Below are 14,801 nucleotides of genomic sequence, written 5' to 3'. Positions count from 1 at the left end.
GCCCCCCCCCCCATTCACCCCCACCATCCACCACCCACCGCCCCCCCCCCACCCATCGCCGCCCTCCCCCCACCCATCGCCGCCCCCCCCCCCAACCGCAAACCCCCACACCCCCACCCACTCACCCATCGCCCCCCCCACCCACTCATCCACCGGCCCCCCCCACCCACTCAGCCACCGCCCCCCCCTCCCATCCACCAACCGCCCCTCCCACCCACTCACCCCACCGGCCCCCCCCACCCACTCACCCACCGGCCCCCCCACCCACTCATCCACCGCCCCCCCACCCACTCATCCACCGCCCCCCCCTCCCATCCACCAACCGCCCCTCCCACCCACTCACCCACCGGCCCCCCCACCCACTCACCCACCGGCCCCCCCACCCACTCATCCACCGGCCCCCCCCACCCACTCATCCACCGGCCCCCCCCCACCCACTCACCCACCGCCCCCCCCCTCCCATCCACCAACCGCCCCTCCCACCCACTCACCCACCGCCCCCCCCACCCACTCATCCACCGGCCCCCCCACCCACTCACCCACCGCCCCCCCCTCCCATCCACCAACCGCCCCCCCACACGCACTCATCAACCGCCCCCCCCCCAACCACTCACCAACCGCCCCCCCCACCCACTCACCAACCGCCCCTCCCACCCACTCACCAACCGCCCCCCCACACCCCACTCATCAACCGCCCCCCCCCCAACCACTCACCCAACGGCCCCCCCACCCACTCACCCACCGGCCCCCCCACCCACTCACCAACCGCCCCCCCACCCACTCACCAACCGCCCCCCCCCACCCCACTCACCAACCCCCCCCCTCCCATCCACCAACCGCTACCCCCCACTGCCCCCCCCATCCAAGTCCCCACCGCCCCCACCGCCACCCCCCAGACCCACCGCCCCCACCCCCCACCGCTCGCCACCCCGGGGTTAAATTATTCGGCGTGTTTTAGGTGTCCATCTCGCACAAGTGCCTGCGTGGTTTAATTGTTGTTGAAAATTACGTTTACAGGGACTCCTCTACTTACGAACGAGGCCAAACGTTGTACTATTAAACAAATTAAATGACATCCACTTTACTCTTTGTTTTTTTCGGTAAAGTCACGTAGGTAAAAAAAATAAAAACATTTTTAAAAATTAAATCACGACGTTTCGGAGGCAACACAAGCTTCCGTCTTCAGGTGGCACCGTCACAGCAAAATTACTGTATCAAGTGAAGAGAACTCTAAGAGACACGATATTATATACTGGTTGCCTTGCAGTATACTGCAGTAAACTATAAGGCTGCTATAATTGTACAGCCATTTCCATTTCTTTCAGTTGCGTTATCTATTCCCAGCTTGATTAGCCCCTATTTTAACCAAGTTAAACCAAATTCTTGGTTCTTTCGGTAAAGTCACGTAGAATGGAAATAATAAAATAATAAAAATGTAACATAATAAAATATATTATTTTAAATAAGAAAAATAAATATAATAAGGCATACTATTTTATTATGTTTTATTTTAATTATTTTATTATTTCCATTCTACGTGACTTTACCGAAAGAACCAAGAAGATGAATCCCTGCAGTCACGAAAGCTTTAAATCGAAAGTTAAACCAAGTTAAACTTTAGCAGCCTTATAGTTTACTGCAGTATACTGCAAGGCAGCCAGTTTGTCAGCTTAAATACTGCCTCCGTTTTTTTACTTTTTTCATGTGTTTAACTTTTTTCAACCAGCTCCTGCAGCATGACAAGTTAAAGTTCATATTCTTGGATCTTGGGGTAAAGTGACGTAGAAGGGAAATAATAAAATAATAAAAATTTCATCTAATAAAATTCTCACAATCAGCCGTCCTGTTGTGGCCGAAGCGTCGTGAGAATTTTATTATGTTTTATTTTTATTAGTTTATTATTTCCCTTCTACGTGACTTTATCGAAAGATCCAAGAATACGTTCAGTTTCGATTTAAAGCTTTCGTGACTGCAGGGATTCATCTTCTTGGTTCTTTCGGTAAAGTCACGTAGAATGGAAATAATAAAATAATAAAAATAAAACATAAAATAATTCTCACGACGTTTCGGCCAAAACGCAAGCAGCCGTCCTCAGGTGGAGAACAGGTCTGTCAAGAAGACAGAGTCTGAATGACACACCCCAGGCTTGGAGCGACTATTTAAGCCGGGATGGAGGGGAGAAGAGCGCCTTGACAAAAGAATTTGTATATCAAGAGGAATTTAGCATATTTATGGGAAATGCAGATATGCGATTAGTACTACTTGTTAAATGCGTAGGAGGTTTGGCGTTTATGCCCGTGCATTATGCAGGATTAGCAGCATCAAAGGGAGGGGATAGGGGTAACATTAATATAGGGAAGGAATGTTAATAGTTCAGTTTTCAGTTTCATTTATTTGGTATAGCCCTGTGAGCCATTCGGCTCTTGAATCGGGTGCAACCGCAACAAACAAAAACATGAACAAGAAAACATCTTAAAATGACTTCGCGCAAACAGACAAATCCAGGAAAAAACAGCAAAGTCTTCCAGAAAAAGCAACGCATATTCAAGTTCAAGTTCAGTTATTAGGTATAGCCCTGTGAGCCATTCGGCCCTCGAATCGGGTGCAACCGCAACAAACAAAAAACTAAAACATGAACAAGAAAACATCTTAAAGTGACTACGTGACTGAGTGCAAATAGAAAATCCAAGAAAAGACAGCAAAATATTGCAGAAAAAGCACCGTACATCAACGCTGTGCGCAAAAATCCCAGTGGGATGCCAAAAGGTGGGTTAACTTAGCCCTCCCCACGGCCAATCCTGGCTCTTCCCCCCCTTAACCAGTATATAATCTCGTGTTCTTAGGTTTTTTCTTCAAATCTAGGAATATAATCTCGTGTCTCTTAGAGTTCTCTTCACTTGATACAGTCATTTTGCTGTGACGGTGCCACCTAAAGACGGAAGCTTGTGTTGCCTCCGATACGTCGTGATTTAATTAAATTTAATAGATTTATTTAATTTTTTTACCTACGTGACTTTACAGAAAAAAACAAAGAGTATGGACCCTTGCAGTCACGAAAACTTCAAATATAGACATTCACTTTATCGATAAGCACACTTTAAAGACATTACTAGAATAGCGAAAAGTGGCGCTGTGCTCTAATCGCATGCAATTCTAAAAAAAAAAACCCCAACTAACTTTAGCACCCTGATTTTTTTTTTATATATAAGAACACCAAAATGTACATGCGCGCGACCCTTTGTCAATCCGATTTGTATTTTTTTTTTAAACCACCCATTCTCGAAAGTTTGACATCGAAGTAAAGTGTGCAATTCATCCATAATACAGTTTTTGTTGGGTTAAATCGCGTAAATGTGTCGTGAAACCCGCCACCACCCGACACAGCCAATTTGTTCGTCAAGTAAACAGAACAGCACATCGGTTGTGTGTTGGAGAGCAAAGCCACAACATTTACAATCTGAGTACGACGTTTCACCAGTAATTACAACTAGCTTCATCAGGTGACAGCCAGATTATGTGTTGAGAAATCCTACTGTTTCGTTCCTTAAATAGAGGGGTAGGTATGATAACATCACATCTACCCCTCTATTACTAATTGGCTGTGTCGGGTGGTGGAGGGGTTAACGAAACATTTATATATTTACGTGATCTAACCCAAAAAGAAACTGTATTATGGATATTGGTCGCGAAAGCCTACGTGTTAAACTGTGCAATTCATACCTGTCCACCCCTTATCAGTTGCCTACCTCATTACAGACCAATTCACACCGTATTGGTCACCCCGTGCCCTTATAAATATCAACGTTCATCCCACAAAGTCCCATCACAAGAGAGAAACACAAACAAATCGACAAAAACACATTTTTTTCCCCGCTCGCATTGAAACAGCTGTTACGCCCTCCGGACCTGAAAAACTCAATTTCCCTGTACAAGAAGACGGGGATATGTGTTTGTTGTAGTACAGAGTTAGACTGATAACTTTAATCTCAATTGTCTTATGGTTGTTATTGTGTTTGACTTGCATCCCACTGGGATTTTTTGCACACAGCATTGATATACGGTGCTTTTTCTGGAAGACTTTGCTGTTTTTTCCTGGATTTTTCTGTTTGCACCCAATTCAAGAGCCGAATGGCTCACAGGGCTGCACCAAATCAATGAAATTGAAAACTGATACTGACCGGCTTGGCAAAATTTACTCCGGAAGTCTGAAAACACAGGCTTCTGTCCGGCGCTGCTTACACGCAGAGGGGATTTGTTAACCGGCGGCGCGCGCGCGAGATTTGAATTAAAAAAATAATTCAAACATTTTTTGTGAGCCACGTGACCGGCGATCGCACCAATAGGAGCGCGCGACGGCTCAACAGCTGCTCGTGACGTCGTCCGTTCAAACAGCGAACGCGCGGGAGAGATGGAGACGCTCGGCTCGGGAGCGGAGGAGGACGGTGAGGATGGTGGTGGTGAGGGTGGTGGTGGTGGTGATGGTGGTGGTGGTGAGGGTGGTGGTGAGGGTGGTGGTGGTGGTGAGGGTGGTGGTGAGGGTGGTGGTGAGGGTGGTGGTGAGGGTGGTGGTGAGGGTGGTGGTGGTGAGGGTGGTGGTGAGGGTGGTGGTGAGGGTGGTGGTGAGGGTGGTGGTGAGGGTGGTGGTGGTGAGGGTGGTGGTGGTGAGGGTGGTGGTGGTGAGGGTGGTGGTGGTGAGGGTGGTGGTGGTGGTGAGGGTGGTGGTGATGGTGAGGGTGGTGGTGAGGGTGAGGGTTGATGGTGGTGGTCGTGGTGGTGAGGGTGGTGATGGGGTGGTGGTGAGGGTGAGGGTGGTGGTGAGGGTGGTGGTGAGGGTGGTGGTGAGGGTGGTGGTGAGGGTGGTGGTGAGGGTGGTGGTGAGGGTGGTGGTGAGGGTGGTGAGGGTGATGGTGGTGGTGATGGTGGTGGTGTTAGTGGTGGTGATAGTGGTGAGGGTGGTGATGGTGCTGGTGGTGAGGGTGGTGGTGGTGGTGGTGATGGTGGTGGTGATGGTGGTGGTGGTGATGGTGGTGGTGATGGTGGTGGTGATGGTGGTGATGGGGTGGTGATGGGGTGGTGAGGGTGGTGAGGGTGGTGGTGGGGGTGTGGTGATGACGGTGACGGTGGGGTGGTGGTGGGGGTGGTGGTGGTGTAGCTGATGGTGGGGGTGCTGGTGGTGGGGGTGCTGATGGTGGGGATGCTGATGGTGGGGTGCTGATGGTGATTATGGGGGTAGTGGGGGTTGTGATGATGGTGATGGTTGTGATAATGGTGATGGTAAGGGTGGTGATGGTGGTTGATGGTAGGGGTGGTAATTGTGGTTGATGGTCATGATGGGGGTGGTGATGGGGGTGGTGTTGATGGTGATGGGGTGGGGGTAGTGTTGATGGGGATGGTGATGGGGGTAGTGGTGATAATGGTAGTCGTTGTAAAGTTAGTGTTGATGGGCGTGGTGCTCTTCATGTGCGTGAATGAATATCGCTGATGCGTGCCAGAATCAAAATCTATATTTATACTGCAGAAATCCTATGAGCCATGAAGCTCTTTTGCGCAGATGCTCAGCAGTTCACGAATGTCCAGTATGACCGCGGCATGTGCATCCGTCCCCGCAAAGCGTGCACTGCGTATTCTTAGGTTTTTTCGGTAAAGTCACGTAGGTAAAAAATTAAAATTAATAAAAGTGAAATAAAATAAAAATCACGACGTTTCGGAGGCAACACAAGCTTCCGTCTTCAGGTGGAACCGTCACAGCACGATTGCTATATCAAGTAAATTAGGTTTATAGCTATCGTGCTGTGACGGTTCCACCTGAAGACGGAAGCTTGTGTTGCCTCCGAAACATCGTGATTTTTATTTTACTTTTATTAATTAAAATTTTTTTACCTACGTGACTTTACCGAAAAAACCTAAGAATATGAATACTTGCAGTCACGAAAGCTTCAAATCTAGAAGAGAAAAAAACGTGCACTGCTTGTCTCGGTGAATCCACGTCTCACTCTCTCTCTGTCTCCCTGCAGGTTTCACCGCACACGTCAAGGACAAGCGAAGCTATGTCATCGCGAGCCAGGAGGAGCTGGTCCGCCAACTCGAGCGCCTGCCCTCCTCGGGCTGCGTGGAGTTCCCGGACGTGTTCCACTCCCCGCACCTCTCGTACTATGAGCGCTTCAAGGTGTACCAGGACTACATACTAGGTGACTTGCGGCGTTAGCGTGCTTGCTGTGACTCTCAAACACAGCTGGGAACCCTGAATAGCAATCTCTTCTCCCTTGCCCATCCTTGAAAACTACTCCCTGCTCCCCGCCCTCCCCCCCCCAGCTAGGATCAGGCCTCGCCCAGACACCTATCACTACCCCAACTCCTATCACTACTCCAACCCCTATCACCAATACTTAATTTGGAGCTATCACCAACCCAACCGCTATCACTACCCCAACCCCGATTACTACCCCAACCCCTATCACTACCCCAACCCCTATTACTACCCCAACCCCTATCACTACCCCTATCACTACCCCAACCCCTATCACTACCCCAACCCCTATCACTACCCCAGCCCCTATCACTACCCCAACCCCTATCACTACCCCAACCCCTATCACTACCCCAACCCCTATCACTACCCCAGCCCCTATCACTACCCCAGCCCCTATCACTACCCCAACCCCTATCACTACCCCAACCCCTATCACTACCCCAGCCCCTATCACTACCCCAACCCCTATCACTACCCCAACCCCTATCACTACCCCAACCCCTATCACTACCCCAAACCCCTATCACTACCTCAACCCCTATCACTACCCCAGACCCCTACCCCAACCCCTATCACTACCCCAACCCCTATCACTACCCCAACCCCTATCACTACCCCAACCCCTATCACTACCCCAACCCCTATCACTACCCCAGCCCCTATCACTACTCCAACCCCTATCACTACCCCAACCCCTATCACTACCCCAACCCCTATCACTACCCCAACCCCTATCACTACCCCAACCCCTATCACTACTCCAACCCCTATCACTACCCCAACCCCTATCACTACCCCAACCCCTATCACTACCCCAACCCCTATCACTACCCCAACCCCTATCACTACTCCAACCCCTATCACTACCCCAACCCCTATCACTACCCCAACCCCTATCACTACTCCAACCCCTATCACTACCCCAACCCCTATCACTACCCCAGCCCCTATCACTACCCCAACCCCTATCACTACCCCAACCCCTATCACTACCCCAAACCCCTATCACTACCTCAACCCCTATCACTACCCCAGACCCCTACCCCAACCCCTATCACTACCCCAACCCCTATCACTACCCCAACCCCTATCACTACCCCAACCCCTATCACTACCCCAGCCCCTATCACTACCCCAACCCCTATCACTACCCCAACCCCTATCACTACCCCAACCCCTATCACTACTCCAACCCCTATCACTACCCCAACCCCTATCACTACCCCAGCCCCTATCACTACCCCAACCCCTATCACTACCCCAACCCCTATCACTATCCCAACCCCTATCACTACCCCAGCCCCTATCACTACCCCAACCCCTATCACTACCCCAACCCCTATCACTATCCCAACCCCTATCACTACCCCAGCCCCTATCACTACCCCAACCCCTATCACTACCCCAGCCCCTATCACTACCCCAACCCCTATCACTACCCCAACCCCTATCACTACCCCAACCCCTATCACTACCCCAGCCCCTATCACTACCCCAACCCCTATCACTACCCCAACCCCTATCACTACCCCAACCCCTATCACTACCCCAACCCCTATCACTACCCCAGCCCCTATCACTACTCCAACCCCTATCACTACCCCAACCCCTATCACTACCCCAACCCCTATCACTACCCCAACCCCTATCACTACCCCAACCCCTATCACTACTCCAACCCCTATCACTACCCCAACCCCTATCACTACCCCAACCCCTATCACTACCCCAACCCCTATCACTACCCCAACCCCTATCACTACTCCAACCCCTATCACTACCCCAACCCCTATCACTACCCCAACCCCTATCACTACTCCAACCCCTATCACTACCCCAACCCCTATCACTACCCCAGCCCCTATCACTACCCCAACCCCTATCACTACCCCAACCCCTATCACTACCCCAAACCCCTATCACTACCTCAACCCCTATCACTACCCCAGACCCCTACCCCAACCCCTATCACTACCCCAACCCCTATCACTACCCCAACCCCTATCACTACCCCAACCCCTATCACTACCCCAGCCCCTATCACTACCCCAACCCCTATCACTACCCCAACCCCTATCACTACCCCAACCCCTATCACTACTCCAACCCCTATCACTACCCCAACCCCTATCACTACCCCAGCCCCTATCACTACCCCAACCCCTATCACTACCCCAACCCCTATCACTACCCCAACCCCTATCACTACCCCAACCCCTATCACTATCCCAACCCCTATCACTACCCCAGCCCCTATCACTACCCCAACCCCTATCACTACCCCAGCCCCTATCACTACCCCAACCCCTATCACTACCCCAACCCCTATCACTACCCCAACCCCTATCACTACCCCAGCCCCTATCACTACCCCAACCCCTATCACTACCCCAACCCCTATCACTACCCCAACCCCTATCACTACCCCAAACCCCTATCACTACCCCAGACCCCTACCCCAACCCCTATCACTACCCCAACCCCTATCACTACCCCAACCCCTATCACTACCCCAACCCCTATCACTACCCCAACCCCTATCACTACCCCAACCCCTATCACTACTCCAACCCCTATCACTACCCCAACCCCTATCACTACCCCAACCCCTATCACTACCCCAACCCCTATCACTACCCCAACCCCTATCACTACTCCAACCCCTATCACTACCCCAACCCCTATCACTACCCCAACCCCTATCACTACTCCAACCCCTATCACTACCCCAACCCCTATCACTACCCCAGCCCCTATCACTACCCCAACCCCTATCACTACCCCAACCCCTATCACTACCCCAAACCCCTATCACTACCTCAACCCCTATCACTACCCCAGACCCCTACCCCAACCCCTATCACTACCCCAACCCCTATCACTACCCCAACCCCTATCACTACCCCAACCCCTATCACTACCCCAGCCCCTATCACTACCCCAACCCCTATCACTACCCCAACCCCTATCACTACCCCAACCCCTATCACTACTCCAACCCCTATCACTACCCCAACCCCTATCACTACCCCAGCCCCTATCACTACCCCAACCCCTATCACTACCCCAACCCCTATCACTACCCCAACCCCTATCACTACCCCAACCCCTATCACTATCCCAACCCCTATCACTACCCCAGCCCCTATCACTACCCCAACCCCTATCACTACCCCAGCCCCTATCACTACCCCAACCCCTATCACTACCCCAACCCCTATCACTACCCCAACCCCTATCACTACCCCAACCCCTATCACTACCCCAGCCCCTATCACTACCCCAACCCCTATCACTACCCCAACCCCTATCACTACCCCAACCCCTATCACTACCCCAAACCCCTATCACTACCCCAGACCCCTACCCCAACCCCTATCACTACCCCAACCCCTATCACTACCCCAACCCCTATCACTACCCCAACCCCTATCACTACCCCAACCCCTATCACTACCCCAACCCCTATCACTACTCTTAGGTTTTTTCGGTAAAGTAACGTAGGGAAAAAGAATAATAATAAAAATAGAAATAATAATAGAAATAAAATAATAAATCACGACGTTTCGGAGGCAACACAAGTCTCCGTCATCAGGTGGGACCGTCACAGCTAAATTTACTGCATCAAGTGAGGCAAAATTCCAAGAGACAAGCTCTTAAATACAAGTTAAGAAGGGGGGAGGGGCTTATCTACCCCAACCCCTATCACCACCCCAACCCCTATCACCAACTAACCCCTATCACCACCCCAACCCCTATCACCACCCCAACCCCTATCACTACCCCAACCCCTATCACCACCCCAACCCCTATCACCACCCCAACCCTTATCACCACCCCAACCCCTATCACGACCCTTACCACTCCTTAACCACTCCCACCTCTACCTCCTGTCACCATAACTACACCACCACTTTTCATAACCCCACTCTTTATTTTAAACATTGTCATCTCCCGTACAATTGTATAACCGTTGTAAAGCGTCTTCCATTAAGGCCGTATGTCCACATATATGTGTGTGTATGTACACATATATAATGTGGAGTTTCCCTCTTACAGGTTGTGAGAGGCACCAACTGCACAGCAAGAGATTTACAACTCCACTGGACAAAACAGCGAGTGGTGTAATAAACTTTACAGCACGGTAGCGTCATCGCATGGTTCTAGGACAAGTGTCAACGTGAATCTCATTCGCGCTGTTTGTTCACTAAGCTCGTGCATCACCTCCGATTGGTACGGTTGGCTATGTACGGGGTGAAAGAAGTTCCAACATGGATACGTCTTGCACATAGACTATTAAGACTGCACCTCCGATGAGCACAGTTGGCTGCGTATGGTGCAAAAGAAGTTCAAGTTGGAAATATATTTCCGTTAATTTCTCCGCTCGCACTCTTGCAATGGAGTTGTAAATCCTCCTGTTTCTACTCGTAGATGAAAACACACACACACACTGCAACTGGTATTGGCCAAACCTCCCACTCATAATCAACGTTTTTGGGTTTAGATCGCGTTATTTATAAATGTGTCGTAACCCTCCATCACGCGACACGGCCAATCAGTAAAAAAGTGTCACGTTGACAAAAGACAAATAGGTCACTGCTTTAGCCCACCGGTGTGTTGAAGCGTGAAACCACAACATTTACACAATTTTTTAATGATGACATCACCCTGCTGCTGCTCTATATAAGACCGGGAGCTAGAGCAGAGCCTCACCATTCTGGCGAATTGCCCGATGATGCTGGATGCAATTACCAGCGAAACGTCGTACTACTCAAAAATTGTAAATCTTGTGGTTTCACGCTTCAACACACCGGTGGGCTAAAGTAGTGAACTATTTGTTTTTTGTCAACGTGACACTTTTTTACTGATTGGCCGTGTCGGGTGGTGGAGGGTTACGACACATTTATAAATAACGCGATCTAAACCCAAGAACGTTGATTATGAATAAAGCCTACGTGTTAAACCAAACCTCCCACTGCTGAAAAACTACCTGCAGATTCCTCAGTTGGGATCACGCATAGCAGCAGCAGCAAGTCACTTCTGAATAAGAGCTGTTTGGCTCAGTGGGCCTTGCCTGATAAAATAAAAAGAAAAGACGGTTCGGCTTATTAATCGTTTCGGCCTGACGGACGACGTGTTTGCGGCAGGCGACTGCCGCCCGTCCGAGGTGCGGGGCTTCATGGGCGAGTACCTGGAGGAGACGGTGGAGTCGTGCGGGTGGAGCGCCGTGTGGAGGACCGGAGCTTTCGACGTCCTCGTGGAGGTGAGGAGGGGGGGGGGGGGCCGAACGAAGCAACTTAATTGCCCGCAACCGCTTTGTCCGCATCGGAGCGAGCGGTTGCTCAACAAGGACGTGTCTGGAACGGCCAAGAGGCCATGGGCCGCTCTTGACATTTCGGGGCAATCATTGCCGGCGATCGTCACCGGAAATGCATTCACCGTGAGAAACTGTGACGGCTTGGGTGGGCAAGGGAATGGAGTTCTCTTACCAATCAAATCAAGCCTTGATGTATGCTGAACAATGATTGGTCTAGAGCAGAGCTCGCAAACGGGTTTTGATTCCTTACCCGTCCGTACCCGGCCGCACCAGGGTCGCAAACGGCTACCCGTACCCGGCCGGGTATGGGTAGCCGGGTATCGGGTAGGGTACGGGTATCGGGTACCCGGTTGCGACCTCTGGTCTAGAGCAGTGGTTCTTCTTAACCTGGGGTGCACCCCCTGGGGGTACGAGATGCCCTTCCTGGGGGTCGCGAGACACGGCCAGGCTTCGTTAGAACGTAAATCATCGAAACACAAATTAAACACGGGCACGTACGTACAACTTGCATCGCTCCATCAAACCCTCTGTGTGTTTATTAATATTGTGATTTTATTTAACGCTTGAGAAGCAGAGGGGTGCAAAGGCTGCAGCGAAGATTAAGAGCCCACTGGTCTCGAGACTGCAAATGGAGTTCTCTAGCCAACGAAAGCAATCCTTGATGTATGCTGAACAACGGTTGATCTCGAGTCTAGATCAATCGTCACCGGAAATGCATTCAACTAGAGAACTCCATTTACAGTCTGTAGATTCTAGAGACTGTAAATTGACATGTTGATTAGGGATGGGGTAGGCCTATCGTTAACTACCTCGCCTGGTATATAAGAGGTCGTGTGTTCGATCCCGACCCTGACACCTGTACTTTTGGAGTTTGCGTGTTCTCCCCTTGGTCGCTTGGCAGAGGTCACAACCGGGTACCCGATACCCGGCTACCCGTACCCAGCCGGGTACGGGTACGGGTACCCGTTTGCGACCCTGGTGGGGCCGGGTACGGGTACGGGTAGGCCGTGAGTCACTGGTGAGTCACCGTTTGTCACTCATTTCCCAACGTCTTGTCTCTTCTCACAATTCAAGTTCCTAGAATCAACCCACCCGCGCCTGCAACATGGCTTCATTCCAGAGGTCGCAATCGGGTACCCGTACCCTACCTGATACCCGGCCGGGTACGGGTAGCCGGGTATCGGGTAGGGTACGGGTACCCGTTTGCGACCCTGGTGCGGCCGGGTACGGGTAAGGAATCAAAACCCGCTTGCGACCTCTGTCGTTTGGACTTTTCTCGGGGTCCTCCAGTTTTTCCCTCCACAATTAGAATCGTGCGTTTAGAGTATTTGGCTGCTATACATTCCCACGTGGTGATGATGATAAGCCACTTCGTTGAGGCTATCATTTGTTGCCAGGTCGCTTCTGAAAAAGAGACCTATAGCTCAGTGGGGCCTTGCCTGGTAAAAGAGAAAAGTTGTTTATCGTGGACGTAGTTTAAAATAGGTATAAAGCTGGAGACCTTGAAAAATAGCTTGGTGGCACACGATAGCAATTTAATAACGCATCCTTGATGTGATGGGGGAGGTAATTCAAGCTTTTTATCTTAGCTGTGGAAGCCATACGTCCTCGCCTAATACCACGGACAGCTCCTGACAGGTTGTACGTGTGCACGTTGAACTTCTTTCGCGCCGTACGTAGCCAACCGCGCTCATCGGAGGTTGCGTTTGTTTTGACCCCGCTGGAGCTTAGGCGTTCTATTGGCCTGGGAGTTTGGTGAATCGCAGAGACGCATCCCCCTCCCACGCCCTCTCTCACAGGTACAGGCAGTCTACTTTGACGATCTCAAGGCGCTGGTGACTCTGGCCGAGCCGTTGCTGTTCGAGTACTCTGCCGCGGCGGCGGCGGCGGCGTCGTCGGCGTGCGGTTCCCCGGAGGCCACGGCCGCCGCGTCGGCCCCCGCTCCCCCGCCGTGTCGCGGCGAGGCAGAGCAGATCCTGGAGCGGTCTGGCGGGCGCGTGGACCTGCGCGAGCTCTGGGTGGTGTACGACGATTCGGGCCGGCTGGACCGCACGGCGCTCGCCATCGAGCACGTCCGGTGAGCGCCCCACGTAATGGGCCTCGAACCCTTTCCCGTTGCGATGACGTACGCGTACCTCGGCGGTTTTTCTTCCGATTCCGCTCCGATGACGTGTGCGTACGCGTACGTCTTCGAAACGGAACCGGAAGAAGAAATCGACTAACTTTATCGATACCGAGGCTCCCACAATGCCATGCGGGAGGGCGTGTGGCAGAGGTTGCAAACGGGTTTTGATTCCTTACCCGTACCCGGCCGCACCAGGGTCGCAAATGGGTACCCGTACCCGTACCCGGCCGGGTACGGGTACCCGTTCCATACCCGTACCCTACCCGAAATGAGTGACAAACGGTGACTCACCAGTGACTCATGGCCTACCCGTACCCGGCCGCACCAGGGTCGCAAACGGGTACCCGTACCCGGCCGGGTACGGGTAGCCGGGTATCGGGTAGGGTACGGGTATCGGGTACCCGGTTGCGACCTCTGCCGTTCGACCTCCGAATTTTCGTTCGGTGTCCGGGGAAAAAAATGTTCGCAAATATCGTTCGAACACCGATTTGTTCGAGTTCTGGTGCGTCCGATCTCCCAGGTTCTACTGTACTTACAAAATATATATACAAATAAAACAAAAGTGTTTTTTATTATCCTACCACTGAGCCGTTGGCTTATTTTTCAGAAGCGACCTGGCCACAAATGGTGGCTCAACGAAGTGGCGGCCTTGCCATCGTCGTGTGGAAACAGCCGGGGAAGCCGGAGGGTTCCCCACCATTCAAACGAGGGGCAACATTCGGCCGTAACCTGGCCTCACGTCCCCCAAAATAAAACGTGCAATTATTATTCTTCTTCTTTGCGGCCCAATGGGCTTTTTACTCGGGAAATAAACGTCTGATTCATCTTCTTGGTTCTTTCGGTAAAGTCACGTAGAATGGAAATAATGAAATAAAAAAAATAAAACAATAAAATAATTCTCACGACGTTTCGGCCACAACGCAAGCAGCCGTCCTTCACCTGAGGAATTATTTTATTATGTTTTATTTTTATTATTTTATTACTTCGCTTCTACGTGACTTTACCGAAAGCACCAAGAAGAAAAATAATTTTCACTTATTTTATTGTTTTATTTTTATTATTTTATTATTTCCATTCTACGTGACTTTACCGAAAGAACCAAGAAGATG

General features: G+C 51.3%; 1 protein-coding gene across 1 annotated transcript in view; it reads left to right on the top strand.

The window, feature by feature from the left end:
* The first annotated feature begins 4,388 nt into the window (after positions 1-4,388).
* SHCBP1 (SHC binding and spindle associated 1) overlaps positions 4,389-14,801 on the top strand; it is a 30,758-nt gene continuing 20,345 nt past the window's right edge. The window contains exons 1-4 of the mRNA XM_078881876.1: positions 4,389-4,442; positions 6,015-6,188; positions 11,398-11,513; positions 13,367-13,644. Of these exons, the coding sequence (XP_078738002.1) occupies positions 4,409-4,442; positions 6,015-6,188; positions 11,398-11,513; positions 13,367-13,644 (602 nt within the window). The 5' untranslated portion in view covers positions 4,389-4,408. The remainder of the gene's footprint in view (positions 4,443-6,014; positions 6,189-11,397; positions 11,514-13,366; positions 13,645-14,801) is intronic.

This window comes from Lampetra fluviatilis, chromosome 63 (assembly GCF_964198595.1).
Source record: "Lampetra fluviatilis chromosome 63, kcLamFluv1.1, whole genome shotgun sequence".
NCBI classification, from domain to species: domain Eukaryota; kingdom Metazoa; phylum Chordata; class Hyperoartia; order Petromyzontiformes; family Petromyzontidae; genus Lampetra; species Lampetra fluviatilis.
Note: the sequence above shows the minus strand (reverse complement) of the source record. Positions and strands in the feature narration are given on the sequence as shown.